General features: G+C 41.8%; 1 protein-coding gene across 3 annotated transcripts in view; it reads right to left on the bottom strand.

Moving 5' to 3' along the window:
• The window catches only part of PTPRG (protein tyrosine phosphatase receptor type G), a 706759-nt gene that overhangs the window by 26066 nt on the left and 655136 nt on the right, over nt 1–25557 (bottom strand). For all 3 annotated transcript variants that reach the window (XM_077760245.1, XM_077760246.1, XM_077760247.1), the window contains 8 exons: nt 18901–18992; nt 11268–11364; nt 6510–6592; nt 6183–6317; nt 5036–5170; nt 2859–3031; nt 809–944; nt 96–242 (listed from right to left, as the gene is read on the bottom strand). In XM_077760245.1, the coding sequence (XP_077616371.1) occupies nt 96–242; nt 809–944; nt 2859–3031; nt 5036–5170; nt 6183–6317; nt 6510–6592; nt 11268–11364; nt 18901–18992 (998 nt within the window). The remainder of the gene's footprint in view (nt 1–95; nt 243–808; nt 945–2858; nt 3032–5035; nt 5171–6182; nt 6318–6509; nt 6593–11267; nt 11365–18900; nt 18993–25557) is intronic.

The following is a 25557-nucleotide window of genomic DNA, read 5'->3' as shown; positions in this document are numbered from 1 at the left end:
GGAAAAAAGACATGACTCCCAAACCTCAGATGTTTCTTCTTGTTCTTTTTCTTTTTTTTTTTTTTTAAACACCAGAAATTTGTTTGGAGCATTACCTTGAATTGTTTCTCCAGCCGTGTCTTTCCTCCTACTCCTGGAATGAGGATGCTGTTAACGTAGCTATGTAGCTGGTTTGAAGATACTTCAGTCTCCTTTCCTAGAATGGCTTCCAACAAGGCATCATGGATGAAAATGTACTGCTCCTAAAAGGGACAGTAGATGTAGTCACTGAGCAGAGCTGGTAAGGGGTAGCCCCCTCTATCCAAGTCATGAAATCGACCTCAGAGCAACTCTTCTAAGTGGGACCTCCCTGTAAATCCCTCCAGCATTTACCGCGAGGGGGCTTGCTCCCTTTCTTACTGGTTTATCCCTATTCCTTTAGGGTCAAGACTGTGTTTTCCATACCAGGCCCAAAACAGTAGGTTCAGTGGAGCCCGCAATGGAGAAATGCGTTTAATGAACCTGTTTTAGAACCGTTCTACTTCTGCGTCTCAGGCCGGACGCCATGTTTAATTGCCCCCAGCATCAAACACAGCACTAGATACAGTTGTGTCTGCTTCCTGAGTGTTGGTGTAGTTCCTGAGAAATCCACGTGGGAGATCCACCCGCAAGTGGGAAACTGTGAGCCGAAGAATAGTATCATGGTCAGGATATCTTCTGATACAAACCTGTAAGTGCCTTCAAGCCCCACGAGAATCTCAGAATCCTTTAATTTTCGGTTGTGGCACGTGCTAGCAATCTCCCGAGAGCACCGGAAGGTACTTCTTACCTCAGTCTGGACGAGGTAGTTCCGCTGTGTCCTGATATGCTTCAGGAACCCGAGGACATTAACTGTGCTTTTGTCTTTTATCTGTTGCAGCATGCTGTCTATTACAATGTAGGTGCCTGTCCTGCCCACACCGGCGCTGCAAGAAATGGAGACACCCAACTAGAACCTTCTGCTTGATCACGTCATCCATGAACCGTGAAGTAGAAAAATTACCATCTAAATATGGAGCGAGCTTGGCAATAAGCTGACTGTTTAGGTAACCGAGCAGAGTGGACACAGGCTATTCGCTGGGGACAGCATCCAAAAACTGCCTGAGGACACATCCCACCTCCCCAGTCTTGATGGGGAACTGAGACAGACTTTATAAAGATGTCGCCTTATGTATTTGCTTCCTCAGCCTCCCTTGCGGCTCAAGCAAAGGACGTAAGTCAGTGACCTGCATGGGACAGAGAGAGGCCCCTCTTGGCAGAACTGTCCTCATTCCAGAGCCATGTCTGCTGAGGCACCAGGCGGGGAGTTTGCCCTTGAGGCCCAAGTTCACGCCTGATCTTCCAGCTCTCTAATTGTGGGAGCACCCATTATCCTTTCTTTTTCTCAATGTTCATTTTTTAAAATTTTTGATAAAGAGGGCACAAGCTGGGGAGGGGCAGAGAGAGAGAGGGAGACACAGAATCCAAAGCAGGCTCCAGGCTGTCAGGACAGAGCCCAACGCGAAGCTCAAACCCACAAACGGTGAGGTCATGACCTGAACCAAACTCACTCAACTGACTGAGTCACCCAGGCGCCCCATCCACTATCCTTTCATTGAGCCCCATTTCTGCACCCTCCCTAGTCTGTGCAATATTAGAAAGCTCCTATCTAAAGGGGTACTTTCCTTGAGTTGTCCAGGTACAGAGTCAGAATGGCACACCTGTAAAATCTGGCCTCTTTTATTCCATGTTCTAATCCTTATTTAAAAAGCAACACTAAGGAAGATCAGACTTGATTAACAAGCTGCTTCTGTCAGAATCCACCCCTGTAGGTTCCCCTCTCACAGGACTCCATCGATACCCAAGCTCTTTGACAGACTTTCCTCTGTTTCAGTGATTCCTCGATGGGTTAAGTGAAAAATGTAGTTTCCATGGGGCTTTAAACAGGAGATGGGTTCCAACATCTGCAAAGGACTTGCTTTGTGAGCACATGTAATTAACAACAGCCCAGAAGAAATGGTTAGAAAATGCCACACAGCTAGCTACAGAAGCAGCAGCATCTATTTGAATACCGAATTTATTTAAAAACAAAATAAAATCTTGTCGCTGCTAGGGTTCTTGGGTGGCTCTGTCTGTTTTGGCTCAGGTCATGGACTCCTGGTTCATGAGTTCAAGCCTCGCATCGGGCTCTGCGCTAGCAGCACAAAGGCTCATTGGGTGGGATCCCCTCCCTTTCTCTCTGCCCTTCCTCTGCTTGTCCTCTTTTTCTCTCTCAGAATAAGTAAGTAAACATTTAAAAAAAAATCTTTTGAGGGCACCTTTGTGGGTGGCTCAGTTGGTTAAGTGTCCGAATTCGGCTCAGGACATGATCTCACAGTTTGTGAGTTGGAGCCCTGGGTCAGGCTCTGTGCTCGTGGCTCGGAAGCTGGAGCCTTCTTCAGCGACTGCATCTCCCTTTCTTACTGCCTCTTTCCCTCTCTCTCAAAAATAAACAAAAAAAAAATTAAAGTTTTGTTCACTCTCACAATACCTTTTATTATTTAGAGGAATCCTATAGAAAAGCCGTATACTAAATACAGTGGGGATTTTATTAATAACACATGTTATAAAACTGGAGATCCATTCTCTAAGAGCACATTTTCTTTTAACCTCAGCAACAGCACAGGATTTCTGAAAGTATGCAGAATACCGTGATTTTTTACATAACCGTCACTGGTCCCAGTTTGCAGTGGAAGACTCCGTTTCTGCAGCAAACAAAGCAGGGCCCTAGCAGTCCAGGTCCATACGGTCCACAGTCCCCTACTCTGCCCCCTTCCAGGGTTCAATCCCTGGGATGAGAGAGAGAAGTATGGTGGCCTCACCTGCAGTGCACCAACACGGGGCCCATCTCTGGCGTCCGGGCGGCCGAGGACCTCCTCACGAAGGTCAGGACCGGGAGGGCGTACTCGGGAACTCCCATGTCAGGCCACTGAGTGTAGTGATACTGGATCACTGCCCTTTCATTCTGACGACCCTTGGGGTTTCCCTTCTGACCCTAGGAGAAAGGGGAGAAAAAAAGGTGAAGCAGACGGTGGGCATTCTGGAGAGAGAAAGAATGTAAGGATACAGGAAACAGGACCTTCCATTCCATCTGCCCGAACTACTGTTCCTGAGCGAGGGATCTTCCTCCTGGGGGCGGTCTCAGGCCACAAATGGAGATGCCACCTAGCTGGGTGGCAAGGGGCAGAACTCTCCTAGGGAGGTTTAAGACTCTACCAGGAATGAACACTTATCTAGATTTTTGGGTCTGGAACCATCTCTAACACTCTGTAATCACCCTACAAGGCCGCCATTTTCCCACTTCCTGCCCCAACTCCAGAAGGCTTTGGTCCCCTGCTGTCATCTGACCGTGGGCCGGGATTCCTATCCTTTCTCTGGTGTTCAGGTTGAACCTTCAGGAACCTAAGTGCTGGTTGTTGCTGTGCATTCTGCACCAACTGTGGGGAAGATCCTAAGTGACAGATGATTCTCAATCTCCAAAGTCAAAGCAATTAATACATTTATCTATCACTTTCATAAATAAAATTTTCAGAGTAGTTTTCCATTAAGTGGCTCAGCGTTTTACATGAATTACTTTTTGTTCTCATTTTAACTCCTTTGGGTGAAAAATTTCCCCAAATGGGTAATTTGCTGATACAGGGTTTTTTTTCTTATCATGAATACCTCAGAAAATTTCAGGGTTTCTTTTTTTGATGACTTGGGGTCATTGGTCAACACTGGAGCATGTTAGTTAGGTGTTCTGCCCTGTGCTACAAACAAAGCCCCGATGACTTCCATTAACTCTCAGTTTCCTATTTCTGTCATTTGCAGTTACTACTGTTCCCTCTTGCACGAACACCTGACGTTCCTATTTGACTTCCTCCTCCCTCTAAGCTGCTTCCAAAATAAGAATAAGTGGGCGATGCTTAAATACCTGAAGGGTTTCCATGAGGAATGGGCTTATGTAAATACAAGCTGGTTACTACTTAGTTTAAGCCAGCTGACAGCTCTATTAGAACACAGATAAAAACATGCTGCTAGATTTTTAGACGCTTCTGCGATTCTAGGAAAACAATACATGTCCAAAGGACTGTTGACCTTGGAGCACAGATGGGTTTCAGAGCCAATGACACTGTATATAAAAACGTGAATAAATGTGAATTCTTTCGGGGAGCAGCGAGGCTGCAGTTTTTAACACAGAGATGTCCAAGACTTAAAAAAACCCTCAAAACTACCATTATTCCCATTGCTACAAACAACAGCCTTTCCTAACTCTCTATAGAGCAACTGCACATTTTCTTAATGAACATCTACCTAGAGTTCCTAGCAATGTTGCAGTGGTCTAGAAGTCTTGGTGAAAGAGCAGATTTTGAACAAGAGTAATGGAGAAAACTTGAAAGCATCTTCCCCAAGGTGGGACGCTCAGGATGTTCACGGTTATACAGAAAAGGGTTCTATCAAGTCACTTTAGGAAGCACGGGGCAAAACAAAGTTGAAGAGGTTTCTTCCCTAGCACTCTGGTCACTTGTGTGCCCTGTCCATTTCTAACGGAGAATATTCATTACGTAGCATTCATTTCCCGTCCTTATTAAATAGCAGAATCTGATTTTTGCAAGCCTCTTGCACGGTTAGCATTCCTTGGAGCACACGTTGGGAAATAATGCTTTAAAACTGTCAGAAAATTGCTATTAAAAAACTCAGTCAACAAGCAGGTGCCGCTATAGTTGCTGGTCACCAGAACTGAAGAGGACCTTAAAAAAAAAAAAAAAAAAAAAGAAAAAAAAAAAAGCAGGCTTCACCGGGAGATTAAAGCATTTAAGCAGGCCAGTTAAATTCTATTATGCGCTGTGCCAGGATCTTTCACAGCATACACTGATGTCAATCAAACGAGTTGTGAAAAAATGTTTTTTAAAAATACTTTGTTAAAGCCAAGTTGGTTATGAGAATTGGCCTTGGTTGTGCAGTTTTTCATACAAGTTTAAAGAGAGGCACCCGGCAGCCCACCCCACTGCTTCCGTACCTTTTTCACTTTTGTATTTCTGACTGAGAAACGACGCACAGTGTAGCAGGCGTGTACTTTTGTGCTCTTCAGTGTGACGATAATGTTTCCATACTCCTCACTATTCTCTGTCGGCCAATACTGATCGCACTTTCGCTGCAAAAAGGAAAAAGCTGTTGACTACAACTGCAGTTTAGGCCGCAGTTGTACTATCGATAACGTGATTTCCAAAGTCTTTAAATCCAGTACTATCACCATGTAGTTGATTGAAAAAGGAACCTGCGGCCCAAAGGCTTACAACAGGTAGACCTACTTCTGAAGAGGCTGACCTTGGGACAACTGTGGGCAAGATCCTTTGAGAAATGGGTCTTGTATTCATGATCATTTTTCAATAAACAGTGTACTTTAAAGAGGGCCTAAGAAAGAAACCTGTATTTGGCCAGTAAGAAGTAGGGCTGGCTTCGTTATAAAGGAGTTTACTTCTTGTTTAGGAGTCTGGGCTGTAAGACAGTCTTGTAACAATGAAAACCTTCATTTTGCAACTTGGGTCACCAAAGGTGAAACAGGGACTCCCCAGTCAAAGTGAAGTTGTAGCGATTCTACGTAATGAACTTGAGGCTTAGCCTTTATTCCAGCCTAATTTAGCATCATATTATGTAAGCTCATGATCTAGTAACTCATGATCTAATAACTCTAAAATATTCATCCTCTTAAAGCAAGGTTCTCTTAGTATCAGTCAGGGCATTTCAGCAGTGTTTACTCCCCTCACCTGAACTATCAGTAGGTTCCCCACTACTCTAGGTTTCTTCCAACTTCTCTGTTTTGTGCTTTCCATCTCCTACGCTTAGAAGGTCCTTCCCTAACTCCTTTTCCTCCCTCACTATTTACATCTCACCTTAAACAACAGCTGCTTTACAAAATCTCAGCCCTAGAGGATGTAGTCATCCATTGTGCAGCATCCCCCTTATGATGCTACTGCCACATTTAATTCACTCTTGTAAGTGCTGAGCTCTTCCCAGCCAGACCACAAGCAAGATAAGGACAGAGGAATGCCTTTCATCTCCTTAACTCTTTATACCTGGCCAAGTTCCTACCCTACAGCAGATACTCCATAAATAAGTTTTGAATGAAGGTACATGATTAAGATATTAAGCCGAGAGGCTCTTACTCTTCCTTTTTCCACAAGGTTCGTAATCATGATAATGATTCCAGTGTTTTGTTCCCAAATCATCCTCCAGAAATCTTCAAATGTAGACTTTAAAGGTCCCTGGGTGGCGATATAGGCTTTCGCTTTGTTGTAGCCCTTCAAAGATGACACAGCACAAAGTAAGAAGAAAGCAGAGTACCACACACCAGTGAATAATTCAAGTGCCTTCCACATCAAATAGGCAGTGTGTTTAGTCAAAGCTCTGTGCAGTATTACAACACGTTCAACAGTCTCTGTGGCAACTCTTCAATTATCAGAAGCAGGTTTAGAAAAACATTTCTGACTTACATCGACATAGTTTGCATTAATGTAGTCGCTGTGCTTAGAGTCTTTTCCTGGTAAAGGTCTTAACTTCACCCTACTGTGATCATCTACAGAGGAAAAAGAAAACAAAACAAAAAAACAAAACAAAAAAAAAGCAAAAACAAAATATGTAATTCAAAAACTACCAGCATTCGAAAGCAGAGAACAAGGCCAACAGGCAACGCGGCCCCTCCCAGAGGGCCCCCAAGAAAACTTTTACCAGAACAACAACTAAAAATTCACAGATATGGCGTTGAGACCCATCTTAACAACACAGGGACACTTCTACCTCATGCTCTGACCTGTGAGTGCCCAGGAAACGTAAAATGATTTCAAGTGGTCTCCAAAATTTTCTTGTCCTGTATTTTGAAACTGAGGCCTTTCACTATCCATCGCCCTGTCCCTTTTCCACTGATACAAATACAAAAACGTATATTGTCATATTAAGTCCAGAACTTTGAAGATCTATTTTCAGGGGATTCCTTTGCTAAATTCAGACTCCCTGTCACCCCCATAGAACCTATGTAACTGAGGGAACTCAGAGCTATTCCTAAAAGTAATCTTACTGCAGGAATCTGGTCAGCGATCAGGTTTTAGGATCTACTTGACTTCAGCTTATGAACACAATAAGGGGGAATGGGTTATATGCCTCCTGTTACCTAGTGAAGTAAGCTTGAATTTTTAGGACAGCCAATGAAATGAAAGGAAGCCAAGGTCATAATTTTATTTTCCCTAGCTAGGAACAGAATGGGCAAAAAAAATTACATTTCTGGTTATAGTCATCATCATAAAAGGCCATTTCAAAAAAAAATTTTTTAATGTTTTAATTTATTTCAGGGAGAGAGAGAGAAGCAGCATGAGCAGGGGAGGGTCAGAGAGAGAGGGAGACCAAGAATCCTGAAGCAGGCTCCAGGCTCTGAGCCAGCTGTCAGCACAGAGCCTGACGCGGGGCTCGAACCCACAAACCGTGAGATCATGACCTGAGCTAAAGTCGGACACTCAAACGACTGAGCCTCCCAGGCGCCCCATAAAGGCCATTTCAAAAACAAGTCCAATGAGTGGTTTAGTTAGCCTAGACATTAATGACTTCAGACTAAATATCAAGCACTTTTTGAAAGCCCTCTCCCATTCTTGGAACTGTGAATTGCTTTGGTTGTTCTGACAAAGTCTGAGACTACATTTGATAGGCACGGGGGCTGCTTGATAGAAAAAGGGTCCAAATGAAAAATTTCTCCCAAGTTAATTGGGATACATACAGCTATGCCCTAGCTCGGTACACTGTATTGTATATTATTTTTCGGACTGACAAGAACACATATTCAAGTTGCAAAATTCATATTTAATCTGAAAGGCAATAACCTCGTGAAAACAGACGAGGATAGGAGGCGGTAATGGTAGCATCCCTATATACCTGAGAGTTGTAATGGTTCTGTGAGAGAAGCCTTTTCCTACACTGTGTTTCTGGCACATTTAGTTGTTCATGACATTTCCGTCCCATTGTTTTGGTAGACTAAATAAGCCCTTAATATAAAGGGTAGACCAAGAATGATGGGTATTTTTGTGCCCAAAATCTGACCAAATGTCATGAACACCAGAACCCAACTTTCTGAACTTAGAAAAATAAAACCGTATCTAACGTGAATTTGTGAAAGTGAAACCACAAATGGTCCAAGTGCAACCACATCAAAGCACAGATGGTAAACTTTCCAGGAAATACCATAACCCTTGAGCATACCACACAGAAGCTGCTGTGATTTTCTCCCTCTTTTTTGCCATGTACTTTTCACCAAGAACCGAGGTCACCAGAAGTAAGGATTGCCATGGAGAAGAGAATTATATGTGTGGACATACTCAAGACACACATGTGTCTGTTTCCCTGCCTGACTGACATGGTTAGAAACAAGGTATATAGATGGACAAATCCTTATAATCTCAGCAAAACGAGCCTTTCCTGGGTTGGCCAACCAATACTATCAGAGTCTATCCATTCAAAGAATAGAGAGAAAAGCAAAATTTGACTCTTCCTTGTTCTCTTTTTTACCTCCTCATTCTCTCACATAAGTGAAACCAGTACTCTTATTCAAAAATGACTTAACGGTTCTTTAAAAACTTCTATCTAGATAAGTTAGAAGTGAAACTCAAATAGTAAATGATAGGATAACGATATGATATGATAAGGATCAGGATAAATGAATTCAGCAAAGATTGTAGGATACATGATCAATATTTAAAAGAAAGTTGTATTTCTATACAAGAGCAATGAAAGATCTCAAAATTAAGTATACAATTCCATTTATCATAGCATCAAAAAGAATACAAGTCTTAAAAAATTCAACAAAAGCAGCATAACACAATGCAAACAACAAATATAAGACACTGAAAGAAGTATAAGACAATCTAAATAAATGGAAAGACATCCCATCTTCATGGATGGAAGACAATATTGTTAAGATTAATCCACAGACTCAATGCAATCCCTACCAAAATCCAAGTTACATCTTTTGCAGTAATAGAAAAGTTGATCCCAAAATTGATATGGAAACACATGGGACCCAGAATAACCAAAACAATCTTGAAAAAGAACAAGCTGGAGCAATCAGCATTTCTAAATTCAAAATCTACTACAAAGCTATAGTCTCATCAAGACACAGTGATACCAGCCTAGGGAAAGGCACATCAGTGGAAGGTAAGTGACAGTCCAGAAATAAACCCCTACGTTTGTGGTCAGCTGATTTTTAATAAGGACACTAAGACAGTTCAATCCGCAAAGAGTGCTAGGACAACTGGCTATCAACATGCAGAAGAATAAACTTGGACCCTACCTTGCATCATTTATAAAAATTATTTGGATAAAAGACCTAAAGCCATAAAACTCTTTGACAAAAAAAGAAAAAAAAAAAACAGGTATAAATCTTCATGATCTTGGATTAGGCTGTGGTTTCATACACAGAACACCATGAGCACAGGCAACAGATGACAATTAGTATTTCAGTAGAAGTAAAATAACTTTTGCTTCAAAAAGTATCAGCAAGAAAGTGAAAAGACAATGCATGGAATGGGAGAAAATATCTGCATACTACTTATCTATACAATGGATTTGAATCCAGAATGTATGAAGAATTCCTACAACTCAGCAGCAAAAAGACAAGTAATACTATTTAAAAAAGGTGCAAAGGGTCTGAAAAGATATTTCCTCAAAGAAGATATATAAGTGAACGATACATGAAAAGATGCTCAACATTACTAATCATTAGGGGTTATGACAGATAGACAGACAGAAAGAGCAAGTGTTGATGAGATTATGGACAAGTGAACTCTCCTCCTATATTGCTGGTGGGAATATAAAATGGTACAGCCACTTTGGAAAATAGTATGGCAGCTCCTCAAAATGTTAAACATAGAGTTACCATATGACCTAGCTATTTTACTCCTAAGTATATATCCAAGAGAATTGAAAATATATGTCTGCACAAATGTTCATAGCAGCATTATTCATAATAGCCAAAAAGTAGAAACAACCCAAATGTCCATCGAATGACAAATGAATAAACACAATGTGGTATATATCCATACCACAGGGTATTTTTCAGCCATAAAAAGGAATGAAGTGCCGATATAAGCTACAAGACGGATGAATCTCGAAAGCATCATGCTAAGTGGAAGAAACCAGACACAAAAGGCCACGTAGTCTAGGATTCCATTTACATGAAATACCCAGAATTGGCAAATACATAGAAATAGAAAGTAGATAAGTGCTTTTCTAGGGGTTGGGGAAAAGTAGGAGTTGTGTATGACTGCTAATGGGTATAGGGTTTCTTGGAAGGGTGGGGGGGACTTTTGGTGTTCTAAAATTAGTGGTGATGATTATACAACTGTGAATATACTCAAACCCACTGAAATTCAGTTTATATTTAAATTCCCATTTAAATATAAATTAACTTTAAATGGGTGAATTTCATATGGTATGTGATTTTTATCTCCCTAAAGCATTATAAAAAGCTTTATCTATAGTAGTGTTCAAATTTAAATGGTTCAATTTAATGCACTACAAAAGCCTATGGAATGTGTTGCTTACCATAGTGTATGTTAATCATAAACATGTGTGCCCCTGACCTTAACAGCAAAGCCACTGACCCAAACCCCACGGTCTAGGAGAAGTAGCATTACAGCCAGAGAAGCAGCCTGTGCTCCTAGCATATTCCATAAGGCTAAGATGAATGTTTGTATGTGTCCCTAACCGCCAAGAGGACTCTTAACCTTGGAAATATGGTAGAAAGAACCAGGCCACAAGGAATCGGTGACTCCGTCACTCACGGTATAGACCAACTACCTAGTCTTAGACTGCTTTGGACTTCACTTATGGAATTCAATTTTCAGTATTCGCATTCGTATTTAAAAACCTGGCTCTCACCACTTAAAAACAATGTCAAGATAGCCACATGACTTTCAAACTTTGGTTCCCACCATCGGGTATGCAATCACTTCATGTGAGAACAGTGAAGCACAGGACATTTTTTTCAATCACCTTACTCATAAGCTGAGATCCGCCGGCTTAATGAAAGACTCAGGGGGCAGTGTCCCCTCTTCTTCCTAGACACTGTTGAAGACGGGCTAATGAGAGGTTAACTTGCAAGTGTAATTCTCTCTTGGCATCCTGATTCTGATTGCTTGGCTTTAGGCTTCTACCCAGCGTGAAGATTTAATTTCCTCGCAGCTGAAGATAGATTCAAGTTTATTACTTACATGCTAAAATGTTGATGTATCGGTTTTTGTGCTTGTTATCTGGATGATTGGAATGTTCTGCGGTGATGTTCATATCGGCGGTACAGCGTTGGACTTCCTAGTGAAAAAAACATGAAGATTTCAAAGATTTTAGATGCACTTTAGATGTCTAGCAAGGGTATAGGAAGAAAAGAACTGTATCCCCCCAAAGCATGAAGTATTTACTCGCTTCCTAGTACAGCCTCCCCAAACTCAGCTTCGGAAATCATTGACGTATTCCTAACAAATGTACGAAGGGTGTGAAGAAGATAAAAGGATTTCATTTTTTACTAATTCATCAGTCATCTGCTTCATTCCATACTGGTGACTTAGGCTCGGGGGATTACAAAACATCATCTCATTTTGAATATGTCCCAGTCTGTGGGGGGAGGAAACGCACAAGATAAAGACAGGCAACTGGGCTTCACAGAAAATAGGGCTGAAGATACTATTGCAAGGAGCGCAGAGAATGGCTCCCCGCGGATCATTCACCTGAGTCTTAGAGAATGAACAAGGACTTCCCAGGCAGAGGTAAGTTCTCCACCACCATTTGCAAAATGTGTATAGGCCACAGAGCTTGTTTTATGACCGTCCAAGTGCAAATTGATTGGACTCCGTCCTGAAGTGACACTATTTGTACTAGCCCAGTGACCTGTCCTTCTGTGGCTCAAACAGATTCAGATTTGATGTATTTGTGAGCTCTTAGTTTCATTTACATTACCCTTCTTTACATTACAAAAGTAGCAGAAGAGGCACCTCATCATTACCTTTGCCATGTACCTAAACATCACCCATTAGCCTCCTGCACGATGGCTGCAAAGTCAAATTTTTCTACAGTGTACGGTTCAAACCCAAGAAAGTACTGGAGCTAACTAATAAGGGAAGTCATTAGCAGTGCACAGCTGTTACAGAGAGCAGGAGCAAGAGACAGAAAATTATCAGGAGAAATGTTTTACACGTGACAGATGTAACAGAGTTTAGGAGCGTGCAGACTTTTTTTTTTTTTCCCATGAAGGAGATGCATAGCAATTATAGATGTTTTCCATAGCATTTACATGAGGCATAATGAAAACAAGGAACTGGCTGTCTTTTTTATTCACAAACTACTTCCTGGTGAGGAGTCCCTCTCTTCTCTCCGAGGAGGAACCAACTCACTGTAATCAAAGAATTTCAAGTCTAAAAACAATGGGGTTGTTATCTATTCAAAGAGACCATACTCATGAACTCCTGATTCTTGGAAGCTGTACATTCAATGTTTTCTAATTGTAGACCTTCCCAGTTGTCTGTTAAGAGGAAGAAGAGGTAGAAGAAAAAAAGCCTATAGGCACTAATTCCACACACTTCTCTGGGGAAAGGGTGTTTCACAGCAATTGTTACCCTTTCCTTACTTTTACTAAACGCGATAAACCGCTGTTTTCTATTCTAAAATGGTTTATCATCTATGGTTTGGCAAATGCTCCTCTAAAGGGGCTTCAGCTCCCTTTGGTTCTTTTCTCTATAATGAGATAAAATGTAGGCCCAAAGTGATGAGTTGAGATCTTAACATCTACAAACACTTAAGCAATGCTACCTATACTCAAAGTATTTGGGGCTATTTTAGAGTTGCTCTAAAAGAGCAACTTTTAGAATTGCTTAGAATTGCTTTTTAGATTTGCTCTGAAAGCCTGAGGCATACTCTTGAATAGTTCCAGGGGCAGAAAACCTTTGAAAACGGATTTGTATTCGGGAAAACATTATTAATTCAATCTATACAGAAATCCCTGAAATAAGTTGACATCCTTTTGTGTCTGGGTTGTGAAGGTCATACTTTTGGCATGGGCTGGGTTGCTAAAACATCTTCTGATAAGAGATTATAGCGTTTCATACTTTGAGATTCACTCGGTTTATGGCCTTCCCCCCCCTCACTGTGTGGTTCTGACACCCCCTCCCCCCCCCAAGCTATCGACTGAGGTGGGGCCTCTATTAGAATATAATGCAATTGACCAAGACTGCTTAGAAGCATCTGTTCGAACTGTTTAAAGCAGTCATTCAATATGGCCAATGAGACTCTCTCTGTTATCTAAAACCCCTGGTCTGATTCCTTGCCTCTCTTTCACTTTTCCAATTATGTGAATGACAGAAAACAAAGAATAGTCATAAATAATGCTAAATCTGATTTTATTAGAACCCAAGGGGTTTGCCTAAGGCCTTCTGATTTTGTCTTGCGGATAATAATGTCATCTATAATTCCTTGCAGAACTGGCTGGCTAATTTAGATGCTGATATCATCTGATCCTGGATTGGCTTTTCTCCATCAGAACTGGAATTTCAAAGTTAATGTGATTTTAATAGGTGTTAAAACCCTTTGAAGGGACACTGGCTGATGAAGTGTGTATAGCAAAGTTACTTATTGGGTGCTCGAATATACATAGTGTAAGATTTAAGCTTATTTGCATTTTACTGTCCATATAATGACGTTGAAATTCTCAAAATGAATATTCAGAGTATCGACAGGCACACCACCACAGAAGAAAGCCGAGTGAAAACAAGAGATTTAAAAATGAAGCAAAACTTAAACAAAACAGCCCAAGTTGATATATCCAGATTTCTTGGGAGATAGAATAGGGTAAATCTCCTACTGCCTGGAGTCAATGATGTGAGAAGCTACTGAAAAGGCACGTGGACACCTACCGCTCTACCATTCTATGGCTTGATTTGAAAAACCTGAAAGAATAAAAATACATCTGGAAATCTTTCAGATTACTCGGCTTCACAAAGAAAGCCACGAAGAACACATTTTGGAACAGGTGACCAAGTGTTAGACTCAGTATATAGACATTCTTGGTGTGGGAGTTCAGTCAGCCTACAGTTAAGGGACAGTGCTACCAAAGACTGACGAGTTTAGGTCATCACGATGGTCTGGTTGCTTGCCTAGTGCCTAGTGTCCGACACAGAGCTGGCCCTTGTTGGGTGCCAGTGACATGCCATCTTCCGGCCTCTGCTCAGGCTACATGCTGCTGCCACACCAAATTTCTTCATGGGCTGCTTGGACTTTGTTATTCTTTTACTCAAAAATCTCTGGATAGATCCCAGATTCCTTAGCCAGGCTTTCAAGGTCCCAGCCTAGACCTTCCATCTTCTACCAGCTCTCTTCTCATTCCCGGACAGTTTTACGTCTGTGCCCTTTGACAAGACCCTAGTTTCCTGCTCTTTGTTTCACTGCCATTTGCCTTAGTGACAAGCCTTGTCCTGCTCTCCCCGTGTCCGAGTCCACCCGTCTTTATATACAGTGACTGCCTAACCCTTCCAGAAAAATAACCCATTTTTATACATCACAGCACCTATTATCCTGCAGCAGGTCCATACAATAAAATTACCTTTTGTACACTATTTGTGAATCGTGCTAATCCGCCCTCTCTTCACTCTTCATAAAAACCTCAACACAACTATGGTTTTCTTCTTGCTAAGGGTTTAAAAATGTTTTAAAGACATCTCAGTCCTTAAGTGGCATTTTGTCACAGAGGCTCAGGGTCCTGTTCTGCCATTTTGCAGGGTGCAGTCTCATGAAGCATCCCCCTCTATCTGGCGATGCCTTATTCTACGTCACTGGCCACATCGCAACTCTGCATCTTACATAAAGGGACTGTGGCCACTGATCCCTTGGGTGCATGGGCTCAGGTGGACAAAGCTTTGGTCTCTTGATTTAAGATGAGCAACTGGCCCAAATTTAGCTCAGCTGGAGTTAATTGTAACAGAGGTGATTCCCCCAAAGGATCTTGTCAAGGGGTATTGGACCTCTGACCTCCTCTCTGCACTCAGCCTTTCAATCGTGATGCTCCTGACCCCTCCCTATTAATTCTGTCGACCTACACAGCCTCGGCGCTCTCTCCTTTTGAGAGAGAATGCTAGCACTGCACCTTCGGAAGCCTCCTGGATTCGGACCGTGGAGGCCGGGGAAGAGTGAGGTTGAAATCAATGCAGGAGGCCAAGGGAACAGAGTCATCGAACGCCATCCCCAGACAAGGATTGATGTTATTTCCAGTGACTGCAAAATCTGCTGGAGGTTTAATGGTGCCAGCTTTTAACAGGCTCCAAAATTTATCTGACAAGGACAAAATGCGTGCTGCATCACCTCTAGACAAAGGCTCAAAATTACCGGTGAATCATTTTTCTCATCCTCCCCCAAGCAGCAAAATTCTGAAAATATGTCAGCTATTCACCATTTTTCTTTTCATTTCCATCCACGATTTTTAAACAATATGGGGCAAAGAGAAATTCTGGTGAAAGAGCAAAAATTCACGGAGGCTTTCCTTTTTCTTTGTCCTCTTCCAGAACTTTAGGTCAGTATTAGTCCTTATTTTGTTTGGCCCACCCTGGTGTCCACCACCACTAGGTGGTGAAACTCCCTTGAGGCCAAGGTCTCAAATTCATCTCCGTGCTTTAGGTTATGTCCACAGAATAACAGGTTCTCATGAATAACTGTCACATGAATTGTTTTCTCTCTGCTTAATGGCCACACATCAATTGTTAAGTGGTATTTATAATTTTAAGATTAGTTCTTTGACTAACTTTTGGCCTCTAGTCAGATGTTGTCTAACATTTTCTAAGTCAGATTCTAAGATATTTGTTAGGCTCTGGACCATGAAGATCATGTAATGGGTGCCGAGTATTGTGTGTGTGGGGGGTGGTGGTGGTGGGGGGGGCGATTCTTTATTTTGGTTGTTCCCTCTCCTGCACTCCCCCACTTTTTTTTCCCCCAAGGCAGTTGTTGGCTTACCCGCTGCATGATCAGTTTTAGACAGTTATTGGCAATCTTGATTTTTTTCTCCATCTGACTCTAGGTCACGATGGGACGCTACTTTAATGAGAGTCTGAGGGCATCGAGGTTAAACATGTGGGCTTGAGTCAGATAGCCTGGTCTTAAAACTTGACTTCTGCCATTTCACAAGAATCACCCAAAACCTCAGTTTTCCTATGGGTAAAGTTTCCTCATCTGTAAAATGGGGATAATAGAATAGAACCTCTACGTAGAGCAGTTCTGAGGAGCGAATGAAATAATCCAAGTGCAGCGCTAAGTAAATGCTGGGCACCGTTATTCCACATAAAACGATGTGGAAATCTGGGATTAACTTTTCTAGTCTCCTATCATAATGAGGGTGCTGTCTTTTCTTTAAGATTTAGTTTTATTTTTAAGGTTTATTCATTTTTGAGAGAGAGAGACACACACACAGAGCATGAGTGGGGGAGGGGCAGAGAGCAAGGGAGATGCAGAATCTGCAGCAGGCTCCAGGCTCTGAGCTGGCTGTGAGCACAGAGCCCGATGCGGGGCTCGAACCCACAAACCACGAGATCATGACCTGAGCCAAAGTCGCCGCTTAATGAGCCACCCAGGTGCCCCAAAATTTTTTAAAATTATTTTTTAAATAGTCTCTACACCCATCGTGGGGCTCAAACCTACAACCCCAAGATCAAGAATTGCACGCTCCACTGACTGAGCCAGCCAGGTGCCCCAGTTTTCTTTTGTTTTTTTTAAATCGCACAAGATCTCTTTTCCTGACCTTCTCTTATAGTCTATTACTATCTCATTTGTAAAAGAGCCTTCGTAATTTACTAACTAGCCTGTTACCAGTTGTCCCTTTTAGCAGAGCAGCCAAAATGGACTACTACTGTTCTAAAATTCTTCAAAATCTCCCTCAATGAGAAGAGGACAGGATATTAACAAGTTTCTCTGTCTCATTCCTCCCATTATGTCGCTGCCTTCTTGTTCTTTTCAGAAGCAAGGGTAATCTTCCTATTCTGAATAGCTCTGATTTGAAACCGTTCAAACCAGGAGGGATTGTGAGGGACGGGGTGAACAATGCCTCCCTTGTGCCTGCCCTCCCGGGCCCCTCCCTTAACTACCAGCTAATAAGACTTAGGCTATAAAGTTCAATATAGGCGACAAAAGCTTCTAGCCGCGGTATTTTTTTTTTTAAGGACCGAAAGAGGGTGCCGATGCCCAGAATTGGTTAACAGGCTTGCTTTTGATGCAGCAAAGCCCATTTTAAGTCAGATCAAGTTTACAGAGGTGTAGCTGATTATTTTGAATAATTAAATGGTGTCAAAACCAGCTGTGATGAATAGCACTGGGGTCTCAAATCATAAATAATTGAGAAACTGGAGTTGCATTTGGTCATCCTGATCAAATTCTGTTCTCTCGAGGATAAATGTTTGTCCTGAATACCATCAACATTGTTAAATGCCTCAATATTCTTGCTCAGTCATCCAGCCAGCAGTCAATTGAACTAAATCACTTCAACAGCACACACATTTGCTGTCCTCATGAATACAAAATGTTTGACTTTTAACCATGTTCTTTGTAGTTGAACAGGCACCTTTTCTGGTAAGCATCTAATAGCCACATTAAACACTTGACAAGTTTTTGTTTGTTCCATGATACACAGGACTTGGCCGAATAAACGACAGGGTTCCTTCTCTCTCCTGCCTTTGCTTCGATTTTGCTCAGGAAAACAAAAACCAAAACCAAAACCAAGAGAAAGACTTAATTTAAAGCCAGTTGTCAATGTAATTGCCTTTATGATGGCCTCTGAGGACTGTGACGTTGCACAGAGACTGGGGCGTTTGGTCCTGCGTTTATTTCTCACTGTGCTTCCTGTCCATCACATCACATTTTGGGAAAAGAGGTGGGCAGTTTAGGATCCTCATCATTGCCATTTTAAAGGAAGAAGGAAGACAGAGAAAGGAACCGACTCACCCCCAAAGCTAGAAGACAGCTGAGCTGCCACGAAAACTTGGCCCCCTCGGCACAACTCTTGCTGCCAGAGATGTGCCTTAGTTAAGCGCCTCAGTGAAGAAAAGGGCAGTCTGTTTAATAGCTCCTCATTGACACCCTGTCACTGCCGAACTGGCACGGAACCCAGAGCTGGCAGGGCGGTGCGCGCCGCGCTCTACCTTGTTCCCTGCACAACGGTTCTTAAAATCACGAGGCTGCGTTAACCAGTGGCTTCTCTCCACGGATTAACCATCATGAAAACGACAATGATCAATCTTTGCACAGGCCCTAACAGTTTACCCGGCCCTTTCAAAGACGTTCATCATTCACTTGGTCCCACTTTGGGGATGTCTGGGCCGTGAGCGCCATTTTTAAAAGCGAGGAAAGCAGGGAATCAGAGAGGAGGAGACTGGCCCAAGGATGAGAAAGCACACTGCCTGCTGTGGAACAGGCACCCAGTTTCTCAGACTGCGAGTCAGTTGCCTCCTCAGCACCTCGTGCACCCCAGAAATACGAACCCTCTGCTTGGCATGGGGACTAGTGCCCCAGTTAGGATTAAGATGAAAGGAGGCTCTGGGGGCACTTGCCTCTTTTCCACCACTAGGTCTGTTCTCTCACAGAAACACATGCTCAGGGCATGGGCAACTAATTTCCTCTCCCCTAATTTTTAGTGGGAAAAGGATGCCTGTCGGAGTTATAAGTGTAAAGAAAAAGCAGCAGAAGCAGAAGACGGAGAAGAAGAATACCAATCTCCACTTTTTCCAGTACTGTTTTGTTATGCTAAATGAATTTATTTCAAGGTTATAAAAATCCTTCTAAAGTAAGTTAGGTTTCTGGAAATTAATTTTCAGTTTTGAAACATACCTCAAAATCCTCAGAGAACCCATGCTGGTTATTAGAATACAGCTCACCAATGTGTTTAACAAACTGTTTGACAGGAATGGCTTCCATGTCATCTGTGGAAATAAAACGATATTCAGAGTCACAGAGAACACATTTCAATAAAGCAAGTAACACTGATAAGGGATTATTCAAGGCAAACATTTGATTTTTGCAGAGTGATATAATTCTATCACCTGAAGTAGATGTCCTCGAGAAATGTATTTTACATTTCTATCTTATCATGATTTTGAATGCCAAGAAGCAAGGTTAAATACCAGTTGTTTTTTTAAGTACATAGGGAATTACTTTTTTTAATCTTTAAGGCAATTTACAGTTAAATTACCACCTCACTCTCTCAACTGGAAGTCTGAACCTACATAAGGTACCTAATTCATCAAGAAATTTTTTCACAACCTAAGATTTCTTAAAAATTGCTCCTCAGTGGGGTCCAGCTTGAACTTGGAGCATCTCTGAAGTGGAAGCAATCTTTATACACAATTACAGATAGATGCCATTGTACCAGCTGGCTTTGGGTACAATGCCATCTATGTTTAACTGTTCAGAATTTTCGTTCAGGACAGCTGTGTCTACACGATGCCAAATAATCACTTTGACTGAATTAACTGGATTTTTTTTGGGTGTTGACAGACTAGGTACAGATTCAGGAAGACTCCACTTTCCAATTTATTGTAATGTTGTCACTTCAGAAGGACACTTTCAGTTCATGAGCCCAAAGTCTGTTTTAAGCTGCTTTATCCGTATCCAGTCTGAGACTTGAGTCCTGGCCATGAAACCACCACACCCCACTAACTGGAGCTCCCCAACCTCCTTCCCTCAACCCTCCCCCGCAAATATTTCCTTTTAAAAATACTCTGCTGAATTTGAGATAAACAACAGACATGACATTTACTTTATTCAGAGTGAAAGATCTTTGGCAAACGCACAAACATCTAAACTGCCACAGATGCTTTTCTTAGCAAAGGGTATGAAGATCTGTATGTGTAAATGAGGTCCTACTTTGGCAAGAATGTTATAGATCCAGGCCTGACAATCTGATTTCTCTTCATCTGGTGACAGTTAACATTGACTATGTCATTCCTTCTCTACTTTCTTTCGAGAGAGCAAAGCTCGAGGGTGGCTTTTTGCATCTATTGACATTTTCAAACTTGAATCATTCTTAAGTGGAAAATAGCATCTCTTAGACTTTGTGTAAGGAAGGTGACTTATATGTTCATAATCCAAATTGCTTAGCGCAGAAATGTTATTTATCTAATAGGTGGTGCTCTGTAAGCACAAATTCTTTCTGTGTGAACAATTAAAGACCTAATCATTTTAATAGGCCACCTTATGAAAAAAATTGCCAAGTTATTTACAAATATTTCAGGATTGAAGATGTTCATGAATATGCAATCATTTTGCACGCCCAAGAAATCTATAGCTCCCATAATGATGTAACCAGCATTAACAAAGCAAGCAGAGCCAAAACGTTTCTCCAGAATATTGAGCAGAATGCACAGTTCAAGAAAATTTTCCAAAATTATCTGATCAACTTCCCTTAAAATGTTTAGAAGTAAGCAAAGTCTACAATTATGATCAAGTGGCGAAGAAATGATCTCAAGTTGAGGCCGAAGGGTTAATATGTACACAATTGGAGCCTCAGGAAGATTAACCCAAAGACACTCATCTTTGGACAAGGGGCAAAATGAGCAAGATGGGATACGACATAACCCTGCAAACACCGTAGGATGCAGCATTTCCTTCCAATTTAATTAGAAACCAAAGACACCACTTTCTGAGGGGCACATCACTAACAGCACAATAGGCTGAGGGCAACACTTATCCCATGATAGCTTAGAATTTTAGAATTCCAACAAATTTACGGTGCACATGGACTGTAGTTCAAAATAAGAAAAAAACAGGTCAGATTCAAAGCTGTTTTACTCTGCAAAGTCAAAAAACAAAAAAGGCAAAAACCATGGCATTTTAAGGGCCAAAGCCCATCTCAAGTCATTAAAAAAATGCTTTTAGGATAACTCTTTTTTTTTTCTTGCCAATTACTCAGGTATAGTATTCATGCTAACACCAAACATGCTCAGAAATCAGTCTTCCTGGATAGATGCAGGAAAAATCCAGCACCACTCAGTATGATAATCATGGAAATATATGGCTCACCAGTCTCTCCAATTAGCTTCTTCATCCGAGGAAGTCTAACCACACCTCTCTGCATTTCCAGGCAACCCTGGTAACGTCATAAAACTACCAACAGGCAGACAGACAGACAGACAGACAGACAGACACACACACACACACACACAGAGTACTGACCACCACCAGCTACCAGATAACAGATGATTTGTCTTTCAATCAAGATAAATGAAGCTGAAGGGTCCTAAATCTTTTTTCTCAATATTAAGATTAATATATGGCGATGGCTAATTCGAAGTCCTATAACAGTTTTTCTCTTATATAGTTTTTCTACTAAATTTCTCTCAACAAGAACGAGACAATTACAAAATGACTGTAATTAGCAGAAAGCCAAGCAATTAGAACAGCAGCATAGGCCTGATCTCAGCTTTTATCTGGAAAGACCCTGTGGTGTTAGAGGCCATCCGTCTGAAAGATGTTTTTTTCACCTAAATATATTCCATTAATGAATGCAGACAACATGAGCAGCACTAACGATGGATGAGGCACTTTCTGTGCATTTTAGGTGGATTAACGTGTACTCGAAACCTCCCAACAACCCTGGGAGATAGATGCTATTTTCCTACCCATCTCACAGTTGAGAAAATAAAGCTCAGAAAGATTAGCTAAACGCTGGAATATGGCAGTGGGAGCTGGGCACAGTCCAAGGTCAAGAGAGAATGGCCGCTGTCTGGGTCAGAGTGAATGGGAAACCACTGGAGGAGGCATTTCCTGAGCACCCAGGACTCAGCCAGACCTTAGGGAGATGGGCTCTGCCCAAGGGCACATTTGTGCTGGAGAAGCAATGAACATAAGCAGGTGTGAGCAAGAACAGCATGTAATTACATGGTGAAGACTCCAAGTGCCATATAAGGGATGGGTTTGATGACTCAGGCAAAAATAAATGTTACTGATGTAGTGGTGATAAAATAAAAATATGAGCTGGCATCAAAGGAAGAGGTTTTAAATACAGGCTAGATGGGAGATTGTTGTAATATATAATGAAATGGACTCCAGATAGAGTTGGTATAATGAGAGCAGAATCACCATTTATTAAGCCCTATACTGGTTACCAGGGACTGTGCTAAATGCTTTCCGTACATCTATCTTCACCAGCACTATGTGAAAAGGGACACTGTTATCGTCACATCACACACGAGTTAACGGAAGCAACATTTCAAAAGTGACCAACAACTCAGTAGGCAGAGCTGAGATCTGAATCCTGGTGTACTGAATGCGAAGCTCCGACTCCCACTGTGATACAGAATTTGTCTACATTCTCAAATTTCAAGGAAGAATAAGGAGTTAAACTGAGTGTCACGTGGTTAATTGGAGTCCCTCGGATAAAATGTTACTTTTAAGTTTTGTGCCAACATTTTTTGTTTCAAGTTTTTAAGTCCCAGTTAGTTAACATAAAGGGTAATCTTGGCTTCAGGAGTAGAATTTAATGATTCATCACTGACCTCTAACACCCAAGCGTCCTCCTTAATGTCCTTCATCCACTTAGCTCCTCCCTCGCCCACCTCCCTCCACCCAACCTTCAGTTTGTTCTCTGGACTTAAAGTCTGTTGGGGCACTTGGGTGGCTTAGCTGGTTAAGCATGTGACTCTTGATTTTGGCTCAGGTTTGTGAGATCGTGCCCCGTGTGGGCTTTGCACTGACAGCAAGGAGCCTGCTTGGGATTCTCTCCCCTCCCCCCCCAACCCCGCTAATTCTCTCTTTCTCTCCCTCTCTCAAAATAAATAAACTCAAAAAAAAGTTTCTTGTGGTTTGCTTCCTACCCCCCCTTCCCGTATTTACTTAAAGAATTTTCATATGCCGAAGATTTAAATTTGGCGAAATGACAGTACCACTTTTATTAATCATCCCGTTATAAAGTGCTTGGTATAGTTAGCTGTGAATCAGCACCTTAAGGGTGAGACTGTTATTCGATATTATTGTTCCAGGATTTCAGCCTTGGGTGGTTGGAATTAAACTAAACAAGGGACCTTTTGTTTTGGGCAATCCACAACAAGACATTCTTATGTACCAATTCTGAGGAAACCTGAAATTAGTCTCTGGTTTGTAGGTACCCAAAGCAGACCGTACGAAGAAGGTAAACATCTACTAAGATGAAAGTACCAAAGGGGAGAGAGATTCCATGGAGGGGAAAAAAAAAAAAAAAGAGTTCAAGATTGTTGACCTTAAATGAAACACTGTAAGAAACAAAGAACAACGCACTCAACACAGAGAGAGGCTATTTCCAAATCCGGTCCGGTCTCTGTTGTACTTGCATATCTGGAGCCATTAGAGGGTGATCACCCACACACTGGGGTATGGTTCTATCTTACTTTCATAATCTTCATTTGCTTTCTCTTCATCTTCAGGAATAACCGATAAACAAAAAGGAGGAAACCTCACTGTCTTTCCTGTCTTCCCCAAAATAAATAAACTTTTTTTTTTTTTTTTTAAAGAAAAAAAAATTAGGAGCCAAGGCTGTTCTTGAACATCAGCCATGGGGAGGCGCTGCACAGGGCTCGGCCTGTTACGCAACTCCATGGCAGGGTCTTCCGCCCAGAACTCAGTAAAATTGTGTACCTGTCATTCTCAGTTACTGATGATGGAAAGGCATTCGGTGTGCATCCGGCCCCTAGGGGAAATGGTGGAAGGGAACAGCCAGAGTAAGATGGCCTCGTGATGGGACTTCAACCTCTCTGCAATTCCCTTTCCGCAGCTACCTAGTGGGAATAACAGCTACCTAATCCATAGCGTTATGAAAAGTCAGCAGATGAGTGCTTGGCATTTAGTAAATGCTTGGTAACTGATTTATTGTTGGATGCTAATTGCTTTACATGAGCAGCCCTGTAATTTGGGGGGAGGGTGGTGATTACCCATTTTATACACAGGGAGACTGACTAAAAGTACCAAAGAGCTTGGCCAGTGTCCACTGTCATTATCAAGTGGTGGGGCCAGGCCAATTCCCAAGTCCTGTGTCTTCCACCTTACTTGACTTCTCTAGACCTTGAATTGAGCGTACCTGGTTAGACCAGGCAGAAAACCACAGTATTGCATTTTAAAGAAACTTTGACTTCTAATGAATGAAAGGATACACTTTGGCTTTAAGAGAAAGCGTCAAGTTACCGTGGAGAATTCACACTAATATTCTGGTAACTTTGATGATGCCAGGTTAAAAAAAGTGTTGTAGTGTCTACCTTCCTGCCAAGATGCTTAATGCTGGGGTGGATTGGCTTAAGGTCTGTTTAAGAATACCATACTGGCAGGATGTGGGTACATTTACAATTACAATGAACATTCCAGAGGGCCTTAAGTTATCTCCTCTGCCACCCATCTCTGTGAAGTTTGTTTAACCCATAGTAGTTCCCGAAACCCTATGGCACATCCCAACCAAATCTGTCCTTTGGCAGATTTATAAGGAGAACGTATGAAGCCCCAGCACAGTCCTGGATCAAGTCAATCCTGCTCAGACCTTACCCCCGGGCCCCCAAGTCCTACAACTCGACTGTCAACCACTCCTCTAGTGGACAGGAACTCAGCCCCTTCTTGTGCCTGCCCTCTCAGTTCCCAGAAGCCAAGTTCAGGTCTCTCTCTGCACTTGGTAATACCTCTGTGTCCACTTAGGAAGATAAAGCAAACGGGAAATAGAACATAAGTGAGATTTTAGTTTCCGAGTTAGAGCATAACAAAGAGATTTCTGTCTAAATCAGACTCTTTGGATGCAAGGAGTGTTGCAGTGATTGGAACGTTTTATTTCCTGCCATAAAAAAATCTCTTTTCATTTATGACACAATGAAGTCAATAAAGAAAAGGCTTCATTATAGTCAAAAGACCAATGAATCTCCTTTGGAGATAATCTCTGTATAAATAAAATATGCCAACAAGGTTGGTTTAATCCCAAGGGTTTTAAACTGCATGTTTAAAACCCCTTTATATGCTGGCACCCTGCTGAAGCCAGTGACCTTCAAATTATTAAGATGTATTTTAACTGCTGGAAAGGCATGAATCATTTCTGGATTTCCAAGCTACTGGTTAGCACCAAAGTTTTGTTTTGTAGTGCTCTTATTAGCAAGTTAGATTTTCTAATTTCCAGAGAAAAAGCTTTTCTAAGGACATTTGTGCTTGACAATACGGACATTTGGAAAAGCCCTTACAACACTGTCTCTAATCAGGTTAATTTCATGAACTAAGTTTTGATTTAAAAAAGCTATAATATAAAGAAAGTCTCAAAGAATAACGCAACGCAGTGAAAATAGTTTGCAGATGACGTACGGACGTAACGCTTCAATAGTTGCGATGAAAATATCATTGAAGTTTGTCATTTAAAATGAGTATCTTGAGGGGCACCTGGGTGGCTTAGTCGGTTAAGCGTCCGACTTTCGCTTAGGTCATGATCTCGCGGTTCGTGGGTTTAAGCCCCGCATCGGGCTCTGTGCTGACTGCCAGCTCAGCCTGGAGCCT

Source organism: Crocuta crocuta, unplaced genomic scaffold (assembly GCF_008692635.1).
Source record: "Crocuta crocuta isolate KB4526 unplaced genomic scaffold, BGI_CrCroc_1.0 scaffold213, whole genome shotgun sequence".
Taxonomy (NCBI): Eukaryota; Metazoa; Chordata; class Mammalia; order Carnivora; family Hyaenidae; genus Crocuta; species Crocuta crocuta.
Note: the sequence above shows the minus strand (reverse complement) of the source record. Positions and strands in the feature narration are given on the sequence as shown.